The 11,758-nt window shown below is 35.4% G+C and overlaps 1 protein-coding gene across 1 annotated transcript in view; it reads left to right on the forward strand.

The window, feature by feature from the left end:
* Nucleotides 1–2,800, forward strand: part of OCIAD1 (OCIA domain containing 1) — a 39,477-nt gene extending 36,677 nt beyond the window's left edge. Inside the window, exon 9 of the mRNA XM_031943886.1 lies at nucleotides 1,609–2,800. Coding sequence (XP_031799746.1) covers nucleotides 1,609–1,646 — 38 coding nt within the window. The 3' untranslated portion in view covers nucleotides 1,647–2,800. The remainder of the gene's footprint in view (nucleotides 1–1,608) is intronic.
* The last annotated feature ends 8,958 nt before the right edge of the window (nucleotides 2,801–11,758 follow it).

Here is an 11,758-nt window from a genome sequence, read left to right on the forward strand (position 1 = left end):
TTGTTTTCCGTTAGTTCTTTAAAACTGTCATCATCCAAGTACAGGCTTTCCCCCAGTTTTAGTTCTATTATTCAATTCAATTAATGTTTGCTTGTTTGATGTTTTCTTGATATGTGCCTGGCACTATCTAAATTTATAAATTAGAATGAGATAATTCACTTTACAAAAGAATTCCTTCCTTTGTAAGAGGATTAAGTTATTTTAAATAGTAAGATCCCTAAATGCATTTCAAATATGAGTAATTTCTAAAAATGTTATTTTCATGCAATTTCTCAGTGACATCTTTTCTGTAATATGTTGTATAAAGTTTTGAAATACATCTTTTAAAAAAGGATTTACTTTGTTTCAACTAACATATATAAATCTAGGTATATATAGGAATTTTGGCTTTCTATGATAACACAGAAAATACCTGTGTATATTGTTACACCACAGTTTTGTTGGAGATGTATGAAACTTGAGTAATCTAAGTATTGCTATGTGTTATATGTGCCAGCTAACCATTTCAATAATTAACTCATCTTTTTTCATTACTTCTTTGTCTTAATATAATTTTTCTTAATCTTATTTAAACTTTTTTTATTTTGAGAATCACTGAAAATGAATACCATTTATTTCTTCAGTAGTGCTCAATAACAAATAGGATGTTTTCCATGTCTTCCATAAGTTCTTATCCTACCCAATCCCACTCATTGGAAATGATTGTTACAGAAACTAAAGGGGTGCCATTATGTTCTATTGTGCCTCCTTTCCCTTCTCTGACCAGGGCATTCCCACCCCCATCACGATTCTTTGAGGGACCCTGTTGTGAGAGAATAAGATTAATACTAGAAGGTAGAATCCTATCAATCACAGGATCATAGATTTAGAGGTGGAAAGAAGCTTAGAGACCATTGACTGCAGCCCTTTAGTTTTATGGATGAAGAAACTGAGGTTCAGGGGTTAAGTGACTTGGCGAGGATCACATAGCTGTGTTTAAGGCAGGATTTGACTCTTCCTGACTCCCAAGTCAGGCCCCTTGTCAGCTAATAGCATTTAGCCACCTACAGCAACATCTCTCAGATTCTAGGAATACAGGAACTAAAGGAAGTAGTCCTTGTTCTCCAGAGGTTTATGGCCCATTCCAGGGAAGGCTGCACAAACACAAAAGAATGTATAATAGAGATGCTGGTATGAGGCTTAGGGATCACCCTCTCCCCGCCTTGTTTGGCACACAGAAGAACCTGAGCACAGAGAAGATGAGAGGTAGGTTTGGTCTGAGACCCCCAGGGACCTCGGACTCCAAATCCAGAGTTCTTTCCATTTTGCTCTGGGTCTCATGGTAGAGGCTGAGCAGGTTTCTGTAGACCAAAAACTTTATCTTGTCTTTAGGACATTGTTTATGTGTGAAAATATTATCTTTTGAGTTTCTAATAAGTGACTTAAGAATAAACTTTTGGAGTGCAGCTCAGTGGTAGGTAAAAACTATAATAAAAATATCTCATGTTAGCATTAGATTTAATCACTAGATTTTCCTGTGTTTCTGAACAAAAGATGAAAAAAATAACATAACACATTTGTTAGCAATTTTTTAAATTTAGAAGTCTCAATTGTGTGTTTAATCCCTAGGGAAAGTAAACCAATATGGAGATACTTGGGATGAGTGAAAAAAATTGTCATCTACTGAAGAGCGTTTGCGTTGAGTCTACTGAAGAGAATTTCAGCTAACCAGCGTCATCTAGATGGTCATGAGCATCTGCAGGAAAGTGCAGAAGCAGCTTCCATAAGCATATTCAAAAGAAGAAACTTGGGTTTTTAGTAGTGTGGCTTAACAGAAGGTTTAAAATTAATTATGGACTTTAAGGTTAATATTGTATCAGTGTACATACACTGCTTGGGAAACCAGATGAATGAAGGTACTGGACTGTGATTTTATAATTTATAAAATCGTTTATAAAAATTGGTTAAACTACTCTTAAAGTATCGTCAAAAGACTCTGATGCACTGAAATGGGCATAGACAGATCAAGTACTATATGTGTGTTTGTGCACATATGGGCAAAGCAACCAAAACTTTTAAGTATTAAAACCCCATGTGAGAGATTTGCTTTTTTTTTCCCAAAAAAGATTTGCCATGTCTTCATGTATATCTTGTCAATTAAAGTTGGAAACAATATGCAACTATTCCTGTATTTATTGAATATGTGGTTTCTGTCTTTCTAGCTTGTAATGAACTTGTGAACATGTTACAAGTAGAGTTGAGTCAGGATAAGAAAGAGAAATTCTGGTCATCTGTTTTAATAAAAAAAAAAAAAAAACACTAAATTTGGGATAAGGGAACTGGACTGAAATGCCAGCTGGATCTCTTATATGACCTTGGGAAGGGCCTCATTTTCCTTATCCATAAAATAAAGGGTTTGAGTAGATGAGCTCTAAGCTACCTCCTTTGATCTCAGAACATTTTTAAAATAATTTTAAGAATAAATGTGACTCATCATCAGATGACTGCTCTGACAAATTGATTTTCAGTGTATTGGAAGGAAATGGCTACAAGAAAAGGCCCAAGCAAGCATATTTCAAAAATAAAACCCTCTATGTGTGGTACAGATCCTTTGGGAACAATAATTGGACACACTCCTTCTTTGCTGTAAACTCAATTTGTGATCCTGTTTTGGGGCAGATAAAAATGTGCTTATGGTTTTACCACATCCTATTGTTGATCATGGATAACTACCACTTAAGAGGGAACAACTTTTGGCTTTTGCATAAATGTTCCAGTAGAAATGATAATAAAGAAGCTGACGTGTTGTGGCAAAACTTAATTGAGAAGTCTTTGAGGAATCTTATTTGGGGTGTGTCAGGGGGAATGGGAATTAGATCCAAAACTTTGATGGTGGGAGAAAATGTACCGCCAGTGTGAGATATACTTATATATACTTAACCCAGTCAGGTGGCTGGAAGTCCACTTCCCTCAACCAAAGTGCTGGTTTTCTGTGGGTGGAGAAGGAGTATCTGATGGGATTCCTGGTTGTACTCCACACCTTCTTAGCATGAATCTTCTGGCAAACGGACAGTTCCCTCTTTATTCCTTATACCCATCACCAACCTTTCTCCACAGATGTCAGCACAGTAAATCTTTTTCAATTTTAATATATATGAATCACTGGGTAACCAAAGGACAAATTGGCACCTATTGCAATTTTTTCCTATAGAATCTAAGTAGAAAAAAGTGAGGTTAGGGTGAAAAATGAAAGAGGTGATCTTGAATCCATTCTGCTTCTTAATCCAGCTAAATTATTAGCAGTTTTTTAAAAAATTCTTGTTCTCATTCCTTGCTATTCTTGAGCAGGATGTGCTTTTTTTTTAGAAGCTCCATTTGGAATTCTGAATGCTTTTTTCTCATAGTTAAGATAGCAAGATGACTATATTATATGGCATCATTCAAGTCAATATATAGTTTAGGCCATTTGTCCAACATAGTCTACTAGGCAATAGGGATTTAAAGATGGAAATAGGACATACATTATATTTTCAAGATTATCTAATTTTGTGGAGAGGAAAAGAATTCATGCAAATTGATGCATTTTCTTCTGATTTTCAATCAGGCCCAGACAATATATTGGTTTGATTGCATTACCTATATGGGCTGTCCCAAACTTCCCTCCTGAAGCTCCTGACTTATTCTCTCTTTGGGACAATGACCTGTTTTTACTGAGAAATTTGAGACTCCTCCTTTCATTCTCTATATCTCAAAACCTCTTATCTCCAACCATCCTATATTTTCCCGTAGGGATTCTGTTTGTCAAGGCTCTTTCCTTCCACTTTATGCCCATGGTCCTCTTACATTTCGGGGGGCTTGATCTGTGGATCATTCCTTTCTCCCATTTTTCATATCTACTATCTTTTTTCCTCCTGCTTAGAAGCATGATCAGAGTTTCTCCATCCTAAAACCTAATTTTGATTTGACTCACTCAAATATTATTCAACAGTCTCTTGCCAAAATTTTAGAGTTAGTTCCTAATTTCACTTCCAAGTCACACTCAAGATTTTAACATTTTAGAATCATATTTGAACTTGGAGATAAATCATTAAATTTGGAAGTAGAACCTTAGAAACCATTTACCTTAAGCCTTTTATTATACAGATGAGAAAACTCAGGCCTGGAGTAATGGATTAACTTGCCCAAAGTCTCATAGATAATGCATAGCAGAGCACATCCAGCACTATACCATTGGAAATTTAGGCCAGAATCCTCATTTAGTTTTATTACTTCTTTTAACCTATTAAACATTCTAATTTCTGATTGTATCCCTTCTCTTCCCCTGCCTAGTAATCCTTCCCTTCTGACAACTAATAAAAAAAGAAAGAAAAGTTAACTAAATGGGAGAACTATTTCTAGCTCCGAATTCAGTGCTCTTTAAAGTATTTCACACGTCACTTACAATCTGTTTTACCTTATGTTCAATTGAAACTGTTCTCCAAGGTCCTGGTGACCTCTTACTTGTCAAATTGTACAATTTTTGTTCATCCTCAACTTTGTTGCAGCATTTGCATAGCTCTGTCACATCCCATCCCCACAACCATCTTTGTACTAATGACTTCTAAATTCAGATAATGGAACTATCTATCACTGGATACTGATACTGGAACCTGTCAGCTAGCTTGGACTTCTTTACTGGCTTATTTTCTAAATAAATCTAATCCTAGTACACCTAAAATGTATTTCCCTCAAAATTCTGCTTTGCTGAAAACCTCTTCTTCATTTAAAACCTCGTTCAAGTGGCAGTGTCCATCTTGAAATGTTGCTCTAAACTCTTCAGCTTTAAAAATCATTGTTCTCTTCCTAGGAACCTAGACCTCTACTAATCAATATCATTAACTTTAAAGATTTATTTTAAAACTTCTATTACTATGCTAATCAATATAAATCAAAGATTAAAAACAGTTTTTCATTTTAAAAACTTAGAATTTCATAGGGGCTAAGGTGAATTCAGCATGGAGTACCTTGAATGATAAGCAAAATTATTCGAACTTTAAGGAGACATGACAACTGGGTTCAAGTATTTGAAATGCTGCCATGTCTTGTTCCATTGTCTTCAGAAGGAAGCAGCAAGAGCCATTAATTGATGGAAGTTGTAGAGACAAATTTAAGTATAATCTTAGAAAAAATTTCCTAATTAGGCTACCTCCGGAAATGATAGGTCCTCTCCTACTTCTTGGAGGTCCCTGGCAGAAGCTGTCTGGTATGTAATAGTGGAAATTCTTTTTGAGTATGGATTGAACCAGGTGGCCATGGAGGGCCCCTCAAATTGTAACTCTGTGGCAGGCCACAGGAAGCTAGTTATAAATAGAGTACCCCAGATTAGAAGCTGCAAAAATTAAACAGGATATATAGTTCTTTAGCTGCATAGAAGCCACTATAATAACTAATTTCTCCCTCCTATGTAACTGAAATTACCTTAAATCTTACATTGTTTTCAAAGTAGATAGGAGGGTACATTTCCACTTCCCCAGGTACCAAAATCACTAATTATGGTTCTGGAGATTATGGAGCAGAGTAGAAAAATGAATAGATTTATGATAAAGGAAGATTAGTCTGGATGAAAAATGTACAGTACTGTGACAGGGAGAGAATTCTTTAAAACAAGTTATTAGGCAAGTTCTCAGACTGGCAGCGGAGACCAGTGGAGAGGAGCAGTCCCTGAGCCCAGCAACATGGGGGAAGGAACCTAGGAAAAACAGTCCCTTGGAGGAGGGGTAGGGGTTCAGCTTTGACTGTATTATCGGGGGGGGGGGGACCGAACTTTTCACTCCCATCCCCAAATGAAATTCTGAGGTTGATGAAATGAGCAAAAGGAAGAAAACTAAATGAGGCATTGATTGAAGAATATTCCTTTGTATGCCCAAGGAATAAACTTTGATTTGAGCAGTGACCCCATAACAAATCCAAGTGTAGCCTCAGAAAAATAATCCCTGACTACCAAGATGGGAATAGCGATGGGAAGTGAAATGAGAATCATCAGAAAGGGAAGAGCAACGATTATTGATTACCAGTGGAGAAGTCATGAAAATTAAAATGCCAGAAAGAAAATAATGAGTATTATAACAAAATCAAAAGATGGAAAAAAATGAAGGTAGAGGGGTAGTTGTATAACCCCTGATAAGGGGAGGGTGAAGCTTGAGCTGGAGGTTCTAGCTCTAAGCCCAAGATCAGGTTTCTGCTCTGAGCACCCCTGCCTATATAGCTCAGAAAGAGCTGGTCCAAGCTCTTTGTGCCGCATTAGCACTGGGATCAATGTCTTCTGGGTGACCAACTCCCGCTACCTCCACAGCCTGTGTGAGGAAGATGGGGAAACCGCATCACAGCAGGGAGACAGAGAGCATCCTAGATCCTCTCAAAAATCCTGCAAGGGTTTAGGAGCACAAGTCTAGAAAGAAATAAGAATCTAACATCCCAAAGTTTATGGTTGATGGTAAATGGAGGGGACAGTTTGAGTTGAGTGATGAGGTTGACACTTTATGAAGGGATAAGTATGTGAGAGGAGAGGTGATGGAGGTGATGAAATATAGCTAATTTTTTCTAGGAATTTGAGAAAAAGAACAATACAGAGTGACAGTTTGAGAGGGGGTATGATATAATTAAGGTTTTATCAAGGGTGAGACTTGAGGAAATTGGAAATGACATTTGGGTGCATCTGGTCTTTTGAGTGTGGCTGTGGGGGAGAGAAGGGTTCTGGAGAAAGGATGGGAGGAATTAGGAGAAATTTTTTTAGATCCTATCAGGAACAGAGACCCTAATCTAGGATTTTGTCAGTCTGCTGTTTGTTTTCAATTTCGCTTCAGTAAATGGAGAAGCAGAAAATGACTCAGTAAGTAAAAAGCCAGCCTCAGTCAGAAAGGTGTTCAAATCCCACCTTGACATATATTGATTTTGTGCTACTGGACAAGTCAGTTAACCTTTTAGTTTTCCAAGGCAGAGAGGTATGAAACACGCCAGCTCCCTATGGCCAGCAACACCCCTGAATGTGTCTGGGAACCAGACTAAAATATAATTCGAAAATAATAAAATTAATAAAAATACAGTAAAGCACAGATAATGTTGATATGTGATTTTCTAAGGAAAAAATATGATACCCAGGGATCTTTTTGTATCGTTTAGTGGGCTGTGTTTCTGTTTGACAGCACTAACCTAGGAGGCTGTCTAAGACTGAAAGCCACCAGCTGAGTGGTAAAAGAGTGTTTTCTTATGCTGGAGTTCCCCATACTACCGGAGATAGTCTCTGTTTGTCAATGTGTTTTAGTCTTAAGTGTCAACTGAATAAATTCCATAGAATCATGCCGTGAAGGGAAAGGAAATGAAGGAACTGAGTGGGATGGAGACAAATTGAGTAAATTTCAAGTTACTATGGAAATATCATTTTTGCAAGATTTTAACCCATAAAACAACTCGGGGGGTGGGAGGGGGGTGTAGAGGCTTGAGGTAGGTAATGCTATACATGCATGTGCAGAATGACTAAAAAAGGGAAACAACTGGAAAAATGGAAGTTCTAGTGAATGTGGAGAAACTTGAAATTCATGCCTCACCTATCTGGGAACTCATCCAGACATAACATTGAAAGAATACATAATCATGTTAAAGAGAATAAAAGAGAGAGAGCAAGTAGAAATGAAGTTAGTGTTCAATTAAAAATTAGAAAATCATCAAATTAACCATTAAAACAAACTCAAAAGAAGAAAATTTGAAAATCAAAAAAGCAATAAAATTGAAAACAAAAAGTTTTAACTGGTAAAGAAATTTTCTTATGTAGCATGATAAATGTGGAAATATATTTAGAAGACTTGCACATGTTATTGTATTGGATTACTTGCTGCTTAGGGGAGGGGGGGAGGGAGAAAAATTTGGAACACAAGATTTTGCAAGGGTGAAAACTATGCGTGTACTTTAAAAATAAAAAGCTATTATTTAAAAAAAGAAAAAACAGATCTGGGATTTTTTAAAGGCTAAGGAAAATGATAAACCATTAACTAATTTGATTTTTTTTTAAGAGAGGGAAACAAAATTGCAAAATAAACAATGAAAAATGTGAATTCATAAAAGGAAAAAATAAATTGTGAGAAACTACAATAACAAATTGCATGTCTGAGATATTGAGAATTTAAAGGAAATAGATTAATTTGCCTACAAAATCAATAAAATACCCCAATTAGAGATCCTAAACAACCTAATTTCAGAAAAAGCAAATTCTTTAAGAAGTACTTTTTGTTAGCTTCTGTGCTGGGGATTCAAGAACAAAAATGAAAAAAAGTCATAACTTCAAAAAACTTACTTTCCACCCACGTGAGATCAGATGCACATAAATGTCAAGTAGTAAAAGTAAATCCAAGGTGGTTTTTTTAGGAAAAAGGGAGGTAGGTTCTAGCAGTTGGAGGAATAGGGGAACAAGGTGTCATGTAGAATTCAGTATGTGCTTGAGCAGAGCCTCAAAAGAGACCAGGGAGAGTAAGAATGAGAAGTGAGGAGAAAGGACTTGCCAGGCATGGGTGACAGCACACAGAAGCAAAAAATGTAGTAAAAGAAAGAGTAAATGTGAAAAAAAGTAGCAATGGACAAACCTCTCTAATTCAATGCACTCAGAAAGTGATCTGGGTGGTAGCAATTGGAATGGAAAAGATCAAACATGTTGGCGATGCTTAGGACATAATTAATAGCACTTGGCAAGGTGATTAGCTATTTACTTTCTCAAAATGACCTTTAATGACATTGATTCTAATGTCAATTACAAAAACATCTGCCTACAAAAAGAGTCATAGGTTGCAGAATTTTGGAAACTCATAATAATTTACTATTATTTGAACAACGTGTCCCCTGCCTGAAGAAATAACAGTACCAATCCCATAGGTCATAATTTCAGGCATAAGTAACATTTTTGTTTGTCTGTAGTCTGGTTCTCCTAGGCTCAATCTCAGATATATACAAATAACACTGATGAAATAAAACACATCCCAAGGGAAAACTTTAACATCCCCTAAATAATTTGCTATTAATATTCAAGTTCTAGGCAAAAGGGAGCATAAAAAGTGAAATTAAACATATCAAATTATAATCACGTGAACATTGATCAATCAGAAATTAAATTCTCTTTCTCCAAATAACTTTTCTAAAGATATACTTAATATTTACTGCTTTTTATTTTTCCTTCTCTATATATTCAATAGCAAAATAACACTATAGAATTACAGATAATTAGTACTTTTTAGGTAAGTGTAATGTTGTTTAATATGGTCATCACTAGATAAATTAATGTTATTATCCACTATTAAACAATAAAAAGTCTCTGGACTCTAGCAACTAATCATGTGTTCATCTAATTTTTCACTATGGTAAATGAGTCACAGTTCATGATGAGAAACAAATGTCATGGAGTCATCATTTAGTACAGTGAATTTTCAAATGGACATAATTATAATATTTGAAATAATTAAAGACATAGCAATAAAGTACATTCCAAAAGAATAGACAATTTTTCTGGGAGTTTTTTTTTGGAATACAAATAGTATCCATATATGTCATTTTCCATTTCAGTTTGGGCTGGGGGAATTTTGTTTCCAAAATTGGAATCTTCTCAGTAATGAACTGAGTTATGATATAAATTACATCCTAACTAGGGAATGTACAATTTAGTAATGTTGTATATTTAATATACAATATAATATGATATATAATAATAGCAAGTATTATTTAATTAACAATTATCCAAGGAACTCTCCAAATCCATAAAGCTCAGTTTTGCTTCAGTCTCATTTTAGGACCATAACATGTACATTTATCTTTCCCTTTTGTAATTTCACAACTAGTTTGGGAGTTAGGATCAGGGCTCCATTTATGCTTCAACATACTCTCCCTGACACCTTTGGATCTTGGACCAGAAATTCTTAACCCTTTCACCCTTCCTGTGGCCAACTCTGCCCTTTCCAATTACGGAATGATAATAAAACCAATGTTATCATCTTTCTTGGAAATAGCAGGTTAATTTATGTCACCATCCATAAAACTTTCCAAACTAAAATACCTGGCTACCACTTCCTATAGGTGTTATCTACCCAAATTGGAATGTAAGTTCCTTGGGGACACTGTCTATCTTAGCTTGGGTATCTGAAGCTTGGATATCTGAATCCCTTGCACTTAAGTACATTAACTGGCAAATAATAAACACTTACAATGTTTTTTCATTTATTCATTCGGGGAGAAAAATAATTGATCGAGAGGATCCAGATCAATCATCCCACCCCACAACCACAGTGATTCATAAGGTCCAGATATTCAACCCTGTTAGGACATGACATGCTTTGGGATTTCTTTCCAGCTTTGGGATTGTTTTCCTTGGAGGAAGTAGTGCTTTTTTTGACGACAATCTTCCACTGGAAAGCTAAGACTTGACTCATAAATCTGATCTCTCAAAATCATAAGGTTACTTCCACATTTGCAAACAAGTATTTCTCAGTAATTATTCAGTTTACTTTCCTTTCAGTGATCTTCTCATTTACATTATTGTATTGATTGTATATATTCTTTTAATTCTGTTTCTTTTTCTCTGGATAAATTCATAAAATTATCTCACATTTCCCTTCCATATAATTACAGATTCTTACTGCACAATAACATGGCACTCCATTCATATGCCTTGCTTTATTCAGTCATCGTCTAACTGATGAGTGTCAATTTGTTTTCAGGTTTTTCCTGCCACAAAAGGTGATCCCATTTTGATCTATGTTGGGACTTTCTTAGTAGTGAGAGTGTTTGGGTTAAAAAGTTTGAACAGTTTTCACTTTTCTTGAGTAATTTGCAGGTGTTATCCAGAACATTTGTGCCAATTCATGCCTCCAATAGAGAATTAGTGCATCTGTTTTCTATAGTTCTTTCCCATTTTTTGCCATCTTTTGCCACAGGTTGTGGTGTGAGTTGAAACCTCATAATTGTTTTAATTTGTATTTCTCTTAAGTTTTAGAGATTTGGAACATAATTCATATGGTAATTGACAATTCGTAATCCTTTTGAAAACTATTCATAGCCATTGACTATTGGGAAAGGGAGAATAGCTCTTTGATATATTTATGTCATTCTTCTATTTATCAGGGATATTGGATTTTTATCAGTGATATTTCACAAAAAAATTTTCCCCATTAGAGAATTTTTCTTCTTACTCCATCTGCATAAATTTTGTTTGTCCAAAGTTATAATTTTATGTAACTGAAATGATCAATTATTTATCAATTCTATTACTTTATTCTATTTGTTCAGTAAATCATCAGCCAGATGTATAATGGGAGTTGAAAGTTTACTTGCCTCAAACTAAACATCAATTTAGTCTACATAATTTCCCTTTGAGAATGAAGTAAAGTCAGTAAAAAGTCAGATTTGAACTGAAGAACTCTCTCTATATATAATATGATGAATTTTATTTAAATTGATAGAAAACACAAAGAAAACAAAGATGATTACATTTAATCATTTAAATAGTGAACACAACTTCCCTTCCCTCTCCAATGGCATGCCATTTTCCCCGAGGACCTACATACTACTTTAAATTTCATAATCTTTCATACCTGTCCCCACCCTGAGACTTTGTAAATACTTGTTGCTAGTGCTTGGAGAATCAAGCAATCTTCACTGAGGGACAGTTGGTATGAAAGGTGGTCATGGCTGTGAGTCTGCTCACATTTGATTATAGCATGCTTTCAGATTATGGGCTAACTCCTAAGAACAGTTAACCAGACCACTT

This window comes from Sarcophilus harrisii, chromosome 6, assembly GCF_902635505.1.
Source record: "Sarcophilus harrisii chromosome 6, mSarHar1.11, whole genome shotgun sequence".
NCBI classification, from domain to species: Eukaryota; Metazoa; Chordata; class Mammalia; order Dasyuromorphia; family Dasyuridae; genus Sarcophilus; species Sarcophilus harrisii.